Below are 14,018 nucleotides of genomic sequence, written 5' to 3' on the forward strand. Positions count from 1 at the left end.
CCCGAGGTTTACTGCAGTCAGCCGGATCCGTGCCGTATCCAGATCAGATGGTGGACCTGCGTCCAGACAAGACCAACGCATGACACTGAAGTATCTGCAGAGACCATGTCAATTAGACTCACCCTAAAATTGCCTCATCGACACGGCATCCTCAATAAACCCGTCTCCGGCGTGATGACTACGATCATTCGAATATTCCTATTTAATAATTGTTAAATCGATATGTCATCCTCAATAAACCTGTCTCCGGCCTGACGGCTCCGATCTTTCGAATATTGCACTTTAATAATTGTTTAATCAATACGGCATCCTCAATAAACATGTCTCTGGCTTGATGACTCCGATCTTTTGAATATTCCGATCTAATATGACAGATGAATCTAAAATGAATCGATCATCCAATCTAATATGACCCCTGTCCCGTAAAGTTGCCAGAATAATAATCATACTCTGTTTGTTAATTGGCCAGAGGAGAACTGGCACCCCGACTGAGCCTGGTTTCTCCCAAGGTTTATTTTTCTCCATTAGGTCTCCTGATGGGGTTTTGGTTTCCTTGCCACTGTCGCCTTTGGCTTGGCTTGCTCAGTTGGGGACACTACATTTTTCAACTAAATATCCAAATAAAACTAATTAGTAAACTAAATTAACCATATAAACTGAATGACTGATCTAATTACTAAGCTAATGTCCACATTGTCACTGTATGATAATTGAAATGAGCTAGATGACATCACCATTTTCTCCGGAACGGCTGTATGGCCGAATAAAATTCTGTAGCATTATTTTCCTGTTTAACACTGTGAAGCTGCTTTGAAACAATCTGCATTGTAAAAAGCGCTATATAAATAGAGTTGACTTGACTTGAGAATGGATGGATGGATGGATGCATGGATCATTTTTAATATTGCTATTATTATTTTCAATCTGATGAGGTGCAAATAGTAAAGAAAGAGCAGTTAACAAGTGTCCATTATATTAGGAGCCCCTTTAATCCTGTGTAAAAATGCCTTCCATGATGCACTCCGTGAAGTTGTTTAACATGAGTGAGCAGCAGAGCTGGAATCTAGCTAAGGGCGGTGAATTTCAATTGACTAAAATATTATCTAGTTTTTATTTGTGTGAGGTTTTTGCTCACAATAAAATAATGAATGAATAGGTGTGTTTTTCAACTGTATATACTGTAAACAATGCCAGTTACTATGCAACACTACATATGTTTTGAGCTATGAACAGCTCTTCCAATCCTTACCTAGTTGCCAAGGCAACGCTTGGCTTTTGTTCTTTATTTTGTCCAAAGAAAAGGAGAAAAGGAGATTAAATTCCCCCTATTACACCCATCCTTAAAACACATGGGTAATCCAGAGGTAATGCACCTCAGATAAAATGCATAGCCTTAAGAACATACTGAAGAGCCAATATTGACTCAATCAGATAAGAAAACTTCAGCATACTCGTTAAAAGATTATTCATAGACTCTCCTCTGACTGATCATATTTCCCTATGGAAATCAGGCCATGAGTTTGTATTGTGGGTGCGGCCTCTTCTCAGAAGAACTGGGGAGGGTTTTCAGGGGCGTGAGAGAGTGTATTTATGAACTCCACCCAGAATTTCTACATACTGCCTCCAACATCTGTGTGCCACCAACAACACGGAACAGGTAGGCCTACTTCCTTTAGCCTTATTTCTCTTTTTCAAAAACTTTGTCCGCATCTTCGAGGTTAATAGATTCAAGTTCGGTGTATGTGTCTGCATAGTATTCAAATAGTGTAAATCTATGTATGTGGCCGATGAGTTTTTGCCTAATGCTAACAGTAGGTAGCCCTGTCATGTTGACATGAAAGGCTTCTTTAGAGTTTTACAGATATTGAACAAATATCTGGACACTTTTGAAAGAAATATAGAGTTTAATTGTACTTTTGCTTGTTTTAAACACGTCTTCGTGTGATTCACAGGCCCGGTGAAATCCACAGGCCTGTTGACGAGTCGCAACGTGCAGTGTTCAAGTTGCATACTTTGTTTGAGTGCAGATTGCTCAACAATAAATTGTTGTTGAGTGAAAAGTTTAGATCGATTTGTAGCTGTATAGATGTACAGTATGCTTATGTGCATTGTAACTTCTAACAAAAACTAAGGTAAAAGTTATAATGCACCCAAAGCCAATTCATGGGAACTTTATTGTATTTAACATACATCTCTGTTAAGACGAGTGCATTCATTACGCTTCACATAGTGTTTATTATTAATATAATATTATCTGCTATTGTAATCATCACACATCCCTTCTGGCTCACAGTTCACACAGTGCAATGGGTGTGGTGGGTGGTTTCATGGACGAGTGAGTCATCAATTCATGGAAGCATGCAATGTACTTGAGGGAACCAGTAATTTATGCCCTTTTAAAAAACAAACATTGACCCAATTCAGAGAATTAGTTTATATGTCAGAGACTATCGCTGCTTCAGAAATCGCTTACTGTTTGAGCAGGTACTACATTTCAATTTTAATTTACTTTGGACAGCTTAAAAGTATGTTCTATTTGAATGAATATGTGTAGTATGAATGAAATCCAGACGTACTACATCCGCCATGTTGTTACTGTCATGTGACCTACCAGAGTTAGTTGCATTGCTTAAATGGCATTCATAAATCCTCTGCTATGGCCTCATGGGATAGTAAAGATACTAAAGTGGCAGAAGTAGTAGGTCTTCCGCGTACATTTTGCCTACTGTTTTCCAAATACTATGAATTCGGACATGCTACTCTTTTGGCATATGTTTTTCGCATACTATATATTACTTTTTTTATATGGTACTATATAATACTTCCCTAAGTATTCGAAATCGGACGCTGCATATATCTTCTAATAGAGGGATTGAACTTGTACATTCAAGATTGAGGAATTGCTTAAAAACGTTTTAATAAGCATTTGTCTATTAATAATATAGCCTATTATTATTTTCTGTAAAATTAACAATGTATTCTCTCTGTTTAGATTTCAGTGAACATGGATGTAAGTACATTTTATCTCAATAATTCTATCTAGTTTAGCACAACAAGTATCATGCTATAAGTTCTATTATGTTCTGTTTCAGCTTTCAGATGCCCTCGATTTTCCACAGCAAAGCAACCAGCAGGCAGCAGACCCAGCATGGCCTGGCCAACCAGCCAACCCCGCCTGGCCTGGCCAGCCTGCTAACCCCACCTGGCCTGGCCAGCCTGCTAACCCCACCTGGCCTGGGCAGCCTGCTAACCCCACCTGGCCTGGGCAGCCTGCTAACCCCACCTGGCCTGGGCAACCAAACCAACCAACATGGCCTGGGCAGCCAAACCAACCAACATGGCCTGGACAGCCCGGGCAGCCTACAGCTCCTGGGTGGCCTGGAGCTGCACCACAAACCATCCCTTATGTTGCTCCTAACCCAGCTCTACCAGCGCTAGTGAGATGTTTTTACTCTTCTCTGATTTGTACAACCATCACAGAGTTTGTTCCATAGAATAGATTTTAAATACCTAGGGCTAGTGAACATCTAAATATCTTGTTAAAGTGAACGGTCTGTGTTAAATACAGTAGGGTTCAAAGGGGCTAAAGGCACACCTTAAAGAAAATGTGTTTTTCACAACTCCCATGGCGTATGATTGCAGAATATAAAAAAAAATAGATTTTTATTGAACATTGATGGATCAACATTTTGTGGGAAAATAAATCCTAAATCCTTAAAAATCCTATAAGGTATGGCGAGGGGGGCCTTTTACCCCACGCTCGGTGTTAAAGACACCCAGTATAAATACAAATCATTTAGCTTTAATAAGTTAATACTTGAAAATATAAAACAAAAGTAGATGTTTACTTTTTGTGCCATCTACACTCTAAAAAAATACTGGGTTAAAAACAACCCAAGTTGGGTTGAAAATGGACTAACCCAACAATTGGGTGGTTTTAACCCAGTGAATGGGTTGTTTTAACCCAGCGGTTGGGTTAAATGTTTGCTTAAAACAACCCAATAGCTGGGTTAAAACAACCCAGTTTAATTGCTTTAGAATGTAGTGTTAAAATAAGAATACAATCAAATGCTCCTTTTACCCCAGTGTGCCTTTAGCCCTGATATGGTTTTTGGTTTCTTCCACTTTACTATACTTTTTTTGTTGTTAAATTAATTTTTTTTTTTTTTCTTTTGCAAGGTTGTGCCATTTGAGCTCCCGCTACAAAGTGGACTTTATAACAAGATGCTCACCACCATCACTGGAGAGGTCAAACCCAACGCTAAAATGTAAAAAAAAAAATGCACACAGACAAAAAACAATGACAGATGACAGTACATGCACTCAAGAAGTATTTAGGTCTAAATTTAACATCTGTGTATTGAAATGCATATAAAATTCACATCTATTTGGACTACAGAGTTTTAACAAACTATTCAATTTAAATTAGGGTTAGGCAATTTCGGAGCTCCTCCAAAACTCATGAATGCACAGAGCAGAGTCTGCAAAGTTAAAATTACCTCATGTCTCAAAGCACATAATATTACAATAGTAATGAACCTGAACAACTTAGAGCTCTGACTTGTACCACCTGGCTGCTGCAGATTCATTAATAATAATTGGACAAACTTTTGGAGAAATCCACAGAAGATATGTACATTTTTTAAATATTTAGACCACTTCTATTATTGATTGCTCTCAGGATGTGAAGAGAGTTTCAACCAGTATAACAAAAAGTGTTTTTGAAAAGCATTGTCTTCCCTACCTTTAATGTGATAATATATGTCAGTCATTCCTAAATTAAACAGGTAAGACTCAAAAAAGCAAGCCAGAGTTCATTATTAACTATTTGCATCTATTTGATTTTATTTAAATAATCATATTTTCAAATTGCATTTAATCATATTGCTTAGAATCAGCATAAATCTGTTCATTGTGAAAATAATTACATTTGTTCAGTTAAAAAGTATGAGCATGGTTAAAATATGGTTAGCTGTGGAACAATATTCAGCTAGTTAAAATGTATGATTGAAACAAATTTGATTTATTGAGGAGAAATATATGAACCTGGTTATTGTGTGTTTAAACAGCCGGTTTATTTGTATACTATTACAGAACCCTCTTTCTTTTAATTTGACTGACAAATATGCATCACATTAAGTTTATGACTTTATGCTAAAACTGTAATCCAAATGAATGTACATTTTTGTATGCAATTTAAATACATAAATCTTGGATTTAGGCCTAGTGTAATATACATCATAAAGTATAAATTGTGTTTTGTCATAAAATGTTGGTAAAAGATTACAAAAACAAATTTAGCTTTTAAATAATGTGCACTGATAAATTGTTAAAGACCTAGAACATATTAAATGAAGTTAAATTATGAAATTAAACATTTAACCGTCATCATCATTGTTTAACAATTGTGAAAATCTTCTTCATTATGATGTCCTAATAATCTTGTAATCTTATTTTTCTCCTCCAAATAGGTTCACAATTAATATAACCAGAGGCAATGACATTGCGTTGCATTTAAACCCCCGCTTCAACGAAGACGGAAAGCCAGTGATTGTGCGAAACAGCATGGTTAGAAACCAGTGGGGTGGAGAAGAGCGAGAGCTCAACGCCTTCCCTTTTGTCCCAGGAAAGCCTTTTGAGGTGAGCATGGCATCCACCAATTTGGTTTCTTTTTCATCTCAGTTTTTTAATTTTGATTAAACAAATGTCTTAAATATCCACTGTTAGGCCCTCATTGTGTTTAAAGACATTACAGAATAGATATCAGATAAGAGCTCCTGAAAGAGCATCACTAAAAATATTGCAACAAATCAGACAAAACTCTTTGCAAGGTTATGAATTTGTCTCCTGCCATGTTTGGTCGAAACTATTCCATGCTTGTTCAATTGCAACTGATTAAAATTGTTTTTAATTTCAGATGAAGATCTTATGCACTGACACTGACTTCAAAGTGGCAGTGAACAAGTCACACCTTCTGGAGTTCAGACATCGGGTCCGTGAGCTCAATCAGATCAGAGGTCTTAATATCTCCGGTGATGTCACCCTCAGCTCTGTAAATGTGGAGACACTGCAGTGAGATCATACCACTGATCCTGTAATCGTGTTATCTCTTTTGACAATGACATGTGCGACCTATTCATCCACATGTGAATGTTATTTTGCCTCCAGTAGTCATGTTTTTTAAACACAATGTATGTCAACAAGAGTTTATATTTACTATAAATGGGACCAAGAGTGATATAAATCTGCATGCAAATCCTGTTTTTCCTCAATGCTGTAGTTAGCTTTGGTACCTCTAGGTGGGCCTGTTCCTTTCTGGGAAGGATTGGTTTGCCATAAAGTTCAATGGTAGGGTTAACCCTTTAACTGTCACCCCCCTTTTTAGAATACACATGAAAATGCACTATCCAAACTTAAAGGGCTGTAATTCAAGAATGCTTTGGAATATAGACCAAAGTTTGGTCTCGTTTTAAAGACGACATTCTGCAGATTATTGCTGAAGTGAAAGCAATTCAAAATATGAAAGTATGAAATAGTTCTGGAAGTTTAAATTTACTGTAAATGAAAAATACTGTACTAAATATTTTTTATTTCATATAAAATATATATTTTACAAAAAAGAATTTACTCTAAAATTACTATAAAATCAAAGCCATATGTCTAACCAATTTGTGTTCCAAATTTGAAGTTGATATCACAAAAATTGAAGTCCCCATGAGATTTTGTTTAGGGTGCTGTACCAAAAATAGCCACCGGGTGTCATTCAAATTCCATTTATTGTTGTTTTGATGCATTTTCCTGTAAATTTCTGTCCAAATATTACTTCCATCACAAAACAGTCACCAAATATGGACCCTTGAGACTCAGACCTTTCCGACAATATGCGTTTTGTCAAGATTGGAAAAGATTTTAAATATAAAGTAGTTAAAATAATTGTTGTAATATGAAACATGACAGCGCCCACTAGGGGAGGAGCCCACTAGAATAATTTAGAGTAACGTTTCCATGGCAACACAATGTCCGATTTCAAAACGGTTTTCACAGGATGAATTTTGAGTTTGTAAGCTTTCAAATGATACCTAATTTGTGATAATTACTTAAATATATGATATGAAAAAAGGCGATCAAAAAAAGAGCACCAGGCGTTCCACCTGTGGGACGGTGACAGTTAAGAGGGAAGAAATATTTTACATGAACAATGTGTTTAGTATTGATACATGTGATATTGAAGTCCCATTGTTTATACACTTGCAAATTCTGCTATTGATGCTGATGATGATGAGAATGATGATGAGGATAATGGCGGAGGTCATAGTGCGGAATGTGATAGCGGCCATTCACGAATAATGCATAATTAATGTGAAATTAGAACTGGAATGAAATAAATAGGACTTTACTTTCAACTGTAACCAGTGCCAAAGATTGTTCTTCTTAAACATCCCATGATTAAAGAAACAATGACTGATGTAAACACTGAGTGGTGGGTATGTAATTCCAATCCTCTGTGAGATCTGTGTAGTACACTTTTACTGGCAGCTCTTAATATATAAGATAACAGCAGTGTAAACTGAAGTCAAGGCAGTGTTACATTTTTAATCATGGAAACAGTCTGTCAGAGTTGTTGTCAGAGACACCATGACAGAAATCTAATAGAACTGACCTCAATTATGCAGAGGTCTATTTATCAATGCCTGAAGTTCCTGATGACTTCAAAGAGTTGAACCCTGTTGCAACCCACAGATGAAACCACCAACAATAACTAAAGTGCATAATTTTTTTTAATTTTATGCATGTAGAAGAATTTTTTTAATTTATTTTTTTATACAATATAGGCCTATTGGTTTTCAATGACCCACAAGTTTGATTATTTATATATATATATATATATATATATATATATATATATATATATATATATATATATATATATATATATATATATATATATATAAAGTGAAGCAAAGTCTAAACATTAAACAATGTATGTGGGTCAAAGACAAGACGTCACAATTTTGGTGTCCGCATCAAATTTACAAAAGTCATTTTATATACATAAAAAACATGTTAAATGCAAGTAAACTGTCTACTTCTATTTCAAATAACTTTAGTCAAAATAAAATGTCAACATTTAGGGGAAATAATGTTCCAAAGTGTAAAATTGTCCTTCAGCGTAATGGTCCGGACTTTGATTTTGCCATTACATCCTTAAATAAATGTACAAAATAACAAGTAAAAAAATATATTTGTTTTCTTGGCATTTTCAAATATGTGTTGGCTGTGTTATATTAAAAGGACTATGTCTTACTTATTTTTTTAAGTATTTAAATAACCAGGGGCCTTTTGTCCCGAAAATCCAGTTTGTAAGAGATCATTCAGTGTAACAGGATCAAGAAGCCATTTTGAAATCATATAATAAACATATAGTCATTGGACAGTCTGTGACATCATCAAAAGGCCCCCTGAAGACCATGTGGTGCAGCAGAAAAGTGAATTCATTGCTCTTAAATATTTGATAATTCCACCTTTTCATGGTGTGGTATCCTAAGTTACAAAACCGCACGTCATTCAGTGAAATGCCAAATAAACATTTATATTGTTAGAATGTTTGAAAAATAAGTAGATGTTGTGAATAATTGTGATTAACTTTACTGGTCAAGCTCACTTTTTGGTATAGATGGCCAGCTTATGGCCTGCAATATAAGCTGAAGTAGAATTTCGTCATTCAGGGTATGCTTTTTTCATTCAGTGTAACAGATACATTTATGTAAAAAAATAAACAATATACTTATTCTAACCTGTAATCATTAAAATATATAAAATAATGTGATCATACAACATTTTATTATATTTTAAATGATTTTCACTTTCTTACAAAAACTTCTTGCTGGCAAATGGGTAAACCTAGTGGTTTGAAGGATAGTGGCAAAGTATAAAGATTTAAATAGAGTCTTTTAATATGCCATCAAATGATTCCTGTTTTAAATATGCCTAATAAGATTTTCTGATACATAAATATTGTTACACTGAATGACATTTTAGTGGGTGTCTTCTGTAAATCATGGTAAAAAATGTGTGATAGTCATTATTTTTTGCTAAGAAAATATAAAATTAAACAGGACACATTCTAATGTACAGGAAAAAACTAAATTTAAAGCTGTATTACACATTTATTTTTTTGATGCTTGAAAACCTCTGTTTCGTCTTTGACCCATGTATGTATGTATCATATGAATGTATCTGACACAATTATTTGGTAAAAACGGCAAACAACGGATACAGGTTTTATTTTATATGCAAAAAGAAATTCATAGAAAAACTAAAAGCTCACAAAAAGCATTCAACTAAAACATAATCGGTTATTAATATTGTGTTGGTTCTCTTTTGTTTTTGCATGTGTTCACAATTTCTATGTATGACAGCCTGGCCAAAAAATATGTTGGCTGCACAATTTGACGTTTCAACATGTTAAAACAACTGACACAAGCACAACTACGCAATATGCTTACAAAATCTTTAACCATTTAAAAAAAAAAAAATAGCCTATAATATTTGAATAAAGGATGGAGATGTTAATTTCACTTTTTGGCCACAACTATATGTCACTATATGTAATCTTATAAAGTTGTAGAATTTGTAGTATTTCACTATTTTTTGCGCTACTATTATAATTAAAACAAGTCATGAAACACAAACAATACAAATATATTCAAATCTATCCTTGAAAATCCGAATGAATACAACATCTTTAAAATCATCCTATTGGACAGAAGGCAACAAAGAAATATGTTATTAATTGTTGTTATCGCAGAAGAATGTAAAAATGTATGTAACATAAAAACCTACTTTGTTGTGCCCATCCCAAGCAGTGCCCTATAGTTCTCTTCTGGGTGGGTGCGTGCACGCTCGCTAGCGTGTCTTTATGCGCGTGCATATGAGGTAGTGCCCGCTGCGCGCTCACCTGATCTGATCAAACACACACACACACACACACACACACAGAGAGAGAGAGAGAGCCATGAAGCGTTGAGTCCTGAAGGACACACGACTTAAACTTATGTCAAGATGAGATGAATTCACCCCAGTAAAGACAGAAGAACAAGGCGACGAAGGGTTTCCCCCTCAGCGAGTGAATTTACCTCTCCATTTCGACTTTTATTCTATTTTTTCTCAGGTCAGTTTTTAGTCTTCTATTTCCTAATGTTTGGCTTATTGCTCCTACTTGTCAGTCAACATACCTTTATCTGTGGCGTTACCAGAGTTTAAATTGATTTATTTAGCATCCAAAGTGATTTAAATGAAGCATTTATTCTGTGTTTTTCCCTGTTGACTCGGTTTGGCATATGCTGAGCGGAACTAGCATTTAAACACCCCCGAAACAGGACACACATCCTTAATAGAATCTAAATGACTTATTTTTGATCGTTTATTGATTTTGCATGTGTATTTAAATGCTTATAATCGTTTAAGTTCTCCTGTTTTTCTCTCTTGTAGAGAGCAGATGTATGTGATGGCGTTTCTGTCAGTTAGCCTTAGTGCTAATGAGGATGGACGCAGTAATGTCACATTTATGAATATTATGAGTGCTTTTTTTTCTTCTTCGAGTTATATGTATTTGTTTGTCAGTTCCGTCTTTTTAAAAGGGTGCAAATAAGTGCATATTACTCGTGCTTCTCTTGTGGTCCCTAATGAATAACTTTGTTGGCGACTTTTTTTTCCTCTTTTTTTTTTGGTGCAGTGGCCAGTTCCTAGTTTAAGTGGTTATGTTTTCCGTTATTTATTTTCATTTAACTTTCAGGTTTGTTTTTATTGATTTAATAAAGTGTCTTGCATTTTAGAGAGTTTTGAGCTAATTCAGATATGCTGAATTATAAGTGTTTTTGGTGTTTTTCATCGTCACATTTGAAATGTCTTTCTGACTCTTGAAGTCTTTTAGACCTACTAATGAGAATTTTGGCAAACATGCTGAATTAGACCCGTCATATGAGGATATAATTACAACAACATGCTAATTGTGAGGATATGACTTCCATAGAGATCTTTCAACCTCATCTACTTGCTGTTTAACCCAAACACAGACACATCCTGGTGTTCATGTGCACTAGTTGACCTGAGAAAACATGGTGATTTATTGGACATGAGCGAGACGTTTAAGCAGCAAAGAACATGTAATGTTTAACTACTCAATTAAATATCTGAACTTTGCCCCTGTGTAAGGTGTTGATACAAGCGTCTCAGTCTTGCCGGATGCAGAAATTATAAAAAAATTATATTTTACCAGATATATCAAATAAATTAGCTTGCTTATTAAATGCATTGAATGTCTAAATGAAAAGTTACTTACAATTATATATATTTTTACTATGGGTGTGACAAGACGCTTATCTCACGAGACGAGACACGAGATTGGGTTCACAAGAACGATACGAGATTTTTTACATAGTATTTTCCTCAATGATAAAATGCATGCCTAGAAACATTTTTGCAGGTGCATTTGGAATATTTTAACTTTTAACTCATCATCTTGTAATGAATGTCATTTCAGTTTTACTTTCTCGAGTATGAATTATCATATGCAGTAAAAGACGACAATACTCAAGCACTGTAAAAGGTATTTTTGCACAAACTCAACTGACTGCCTTTTCTTTTTTGATTGTCTCTTCATACCTTAGAACTGCACATGATTTATGAGCTTCTACAACTTTTGACCTCCTAACTGAACTCCTGCCCACTAATTGATCATAGATCAAGTGCAAACAAAAAGTGCAACCATAATCAAAGTACTCAATATTCTGAATATTCAAATTGAGACCAATTTTTTCTTCAAGCATGATACAGAGCTAAGAGATGGTTAACTATACAGATGGCTTTCATATTGAGAGATATTCTCGTTTTCAAACAGCAGTAACGTATTGAAATCGCGTTTGAATGCGCGCTTGCGTTTGCTTTTACTTTTAATTTCATGATCGCGTGTAGGCTACTCTGTGAATAGGGAGTGGTGGTCCTGAACCTGCATTTTAAAATAGACATTTGTCTGACACTTCTGTTGCGCAACGAATCCTCTGCCACGGCCCTGTCGGTCTTCGATTCAATTAGAACTACAAACGCGGATAAAGTGTTAATCTACAAACATGACTGGTCGAGTGCGATTCCGAGAGATTCATGAGCAATTATCAGTATTTAACCTGACGAAAAGATATGTATTCAGTGTTTTCCACATTATATTTCATCTGCAGCAGTAGGGATGGGCGATATCTTATCGTTTTCGATATACCGGTAAAAATTCTCCCCACGATAAGAATTTGTCTTCCTGCGATAATAACGATAAAGCCTTGTTGATGGCGTGATCCATCCGCACAGTGCCGCCGCCTGCCGTCTCTTGATGCCCTAAGCATTATTACTTTATGATGGCCGCGGTGGCTGCGTTCATCACTCAGTATAGCTGAACTATGAATTTTCGTGTGGTGCCCCCCGCAGCACTTGGTGTCCTACGCGCAGCGCGTGATGGGACGGCACTGAATCCGCATCTCACGTGCAGAGCGAAAACAACTATGGTGGAAGCTGCGGAAGAGTTAATAGCTAAACGAGGGGCTACCTGAGGACAATCTGAACCATACAGATGTATTTTCACTCGCTGAGCACTTGGACTGAGCGCTTAAGATATTCGCTCTTTCTCAATCGATCGGTAAAGCATACTATTTCAGTTCATCTCAATGAATGCGCAGTGTATTTGACGCACATTAAACACTAGTGTGAGGCGCGCGACAGAGCGCTCAGTGTTTCACACACACTCAAAGAGAGAGCGAGAGAGTCTTATACCACACAGAATTGATGTGCTACATGTAAACAATATCCTTTGTTGTATTTGCCTGTAAAATAATGGCGTTTATTTGGAATTATTCAGCCTTTCATGAACAGGAAGAAACGAATGCACAAACGGGAATCTCATTGGCTGGCGTGCACCTATTACTGTGTTTTGATTTCAGCAAATCAGTTTGAATGAGCGCTGACAACGTGATTAATATTCATGAACCCAGAAGCTCATTATTCCTTAGTCCAGTTTATTTTTATTAGTATAATTATGTATATGTATATGTATATGTATATGTATATATGTATATATATATATGTATATAATGTATTATAGGAGCCTATTTGATGACAGGTACGTTTTACTAGATCATTGTTTGTTTTTCTGAGTCTCTCAAGAATGCATGCAGCTCTCACTTGTATCCAAAAACATGGGGAATGATACTACATTTATCGTCATTGATATCATTATCGCAATAAATACTAGAAAATATCGGGATACATTTTTAAGTCCATATCGCCCATCCCTATGCAGCAGCATTGGGAACTTTTGTAATGATTTGTGTGGCCATTCACTTTTAACTGCATCATTATATTTAAACTGCAAACACATGAGGGGGGTCTCTGCATTAAAGACCCACGAATGGCAGATCAACATGCAAAATTTCTCTCCGATACGGTAGAAAATTAAATTGAATGTGGATGATGATTGACAGGGCAGTTTAATTGGTGACGGGATGCACGTAACTAAGCGATAGAGTCCGTTATAGATGACGAAGTAGTATGTCCCAAAGCTAGCATACTACACTTCTTCACAAAAAGAGTACATGCCTATTAGGTCGTAGTATAAGTAGGCGAATTGGGACGCAGCAATATTCTATCCTAACTTCACCCTCACACTCCGTCTTGACAATGGCTGCATCCGAAACCTGGAAAATGCTGATTTCGGAGGACACTTTACAAGGCAGGAAGGCAACAAGGCACGTCCGAATCTAATGTTTGCTTCACTTCCTATCTCCTGTGGCTGAGATGCCTTCAAAAATCGATCAGATGAAGGTAGCATATTTGTATCCTTCGCTGCCTTTGATATCCCACAATGTGCTTTCCAAAAATAAAGATGACGTACGAAAGTTGCGTTTGCTGGCCAGTTTGTGTGTAAATGTAATATAACAAAAAAAAAATTACCAACATTTTCTACTTCTGATGTCATT

At 35.9% G+C, this 14,018-nt stretch overlaps 2 protein-coding genes across 2 annotated transcripts in view; both read left to right on the forward strand.

Moving 5' to 3' along the window:
* The first annotated feature begins 1,616 nt into the window (after positions 1–1,616).
* lgals3b (lectin, galactoside binding soluble 3b) lies at positions 1,617–7,471 on the forward strand. Its single transcript, XM_079832578.1, has 6 exons — positions 1,617–1,657; positions 2,993–3,010; positions 3,093–3,437; positions 4,180–4,268; positions 5,472–5,640; positions 5,918–7,471. The coding sequence occupies exons 2-6, from the start codon at positions 3,005–3,007 to the stop codon at positions 6,074–6,076; spliced, it is 768 nt and encodes a 255-aa protein (XP_079688704.1). The 5' UTR covers positions 1,617–1,657; positions 2,993–3,004; the 3' UTR covers positions 6,077–7,471.
* Positions 7,472–9,919: 2,448 nt separating this feature from the next.
* Positions 9,920–14,018, forward strand: part of fbxo34 (F-box protein 34) — a 28,124-nt gene continuing 24,025 nt past the window's right edge. The window contains exon 1 of the mRNA XM_079832274.1: positions 9,920–10,171. The gene's annotated coding sequence lies outside the window, so the exon portion shown is untranslated. The remainder of the gene's footprint in view (positions 10,172–14,018) is intronic.

The sequence above is a fragment of the Gobio gobio genome, assembly GCF_949357685.1.
Source record: "Gobio gobio genome assembly, chromosome: 13".
NCBI classification, from domain to species: domain Eukaryota; kingdom Metazoa; phylum Chordata; class Actinopteri; order Cypriniformes; family Gobionidae; genus Gobio; species Gobio gobio.

Excerpts from the sequence above, each read along its gene's own strand:
- lgals3b (XM_079832578.1), top strand. Across the intron at positions 4,269-5,471 it reads GTCAAACCCAACGCTAAAAT|GTTCACAATTAATATAACCA; the intron begins GTAAAAAAAAAA and ends TCCTCCAAATAG. Across the intron at positions 5,641-5,917 it reads TCCCAGGAAAGCCTTTTGAG|ATGAAGATCTTATGCACTGA; the intron begins GTGAGCATGGCA and ends TTTTAATTTCAG.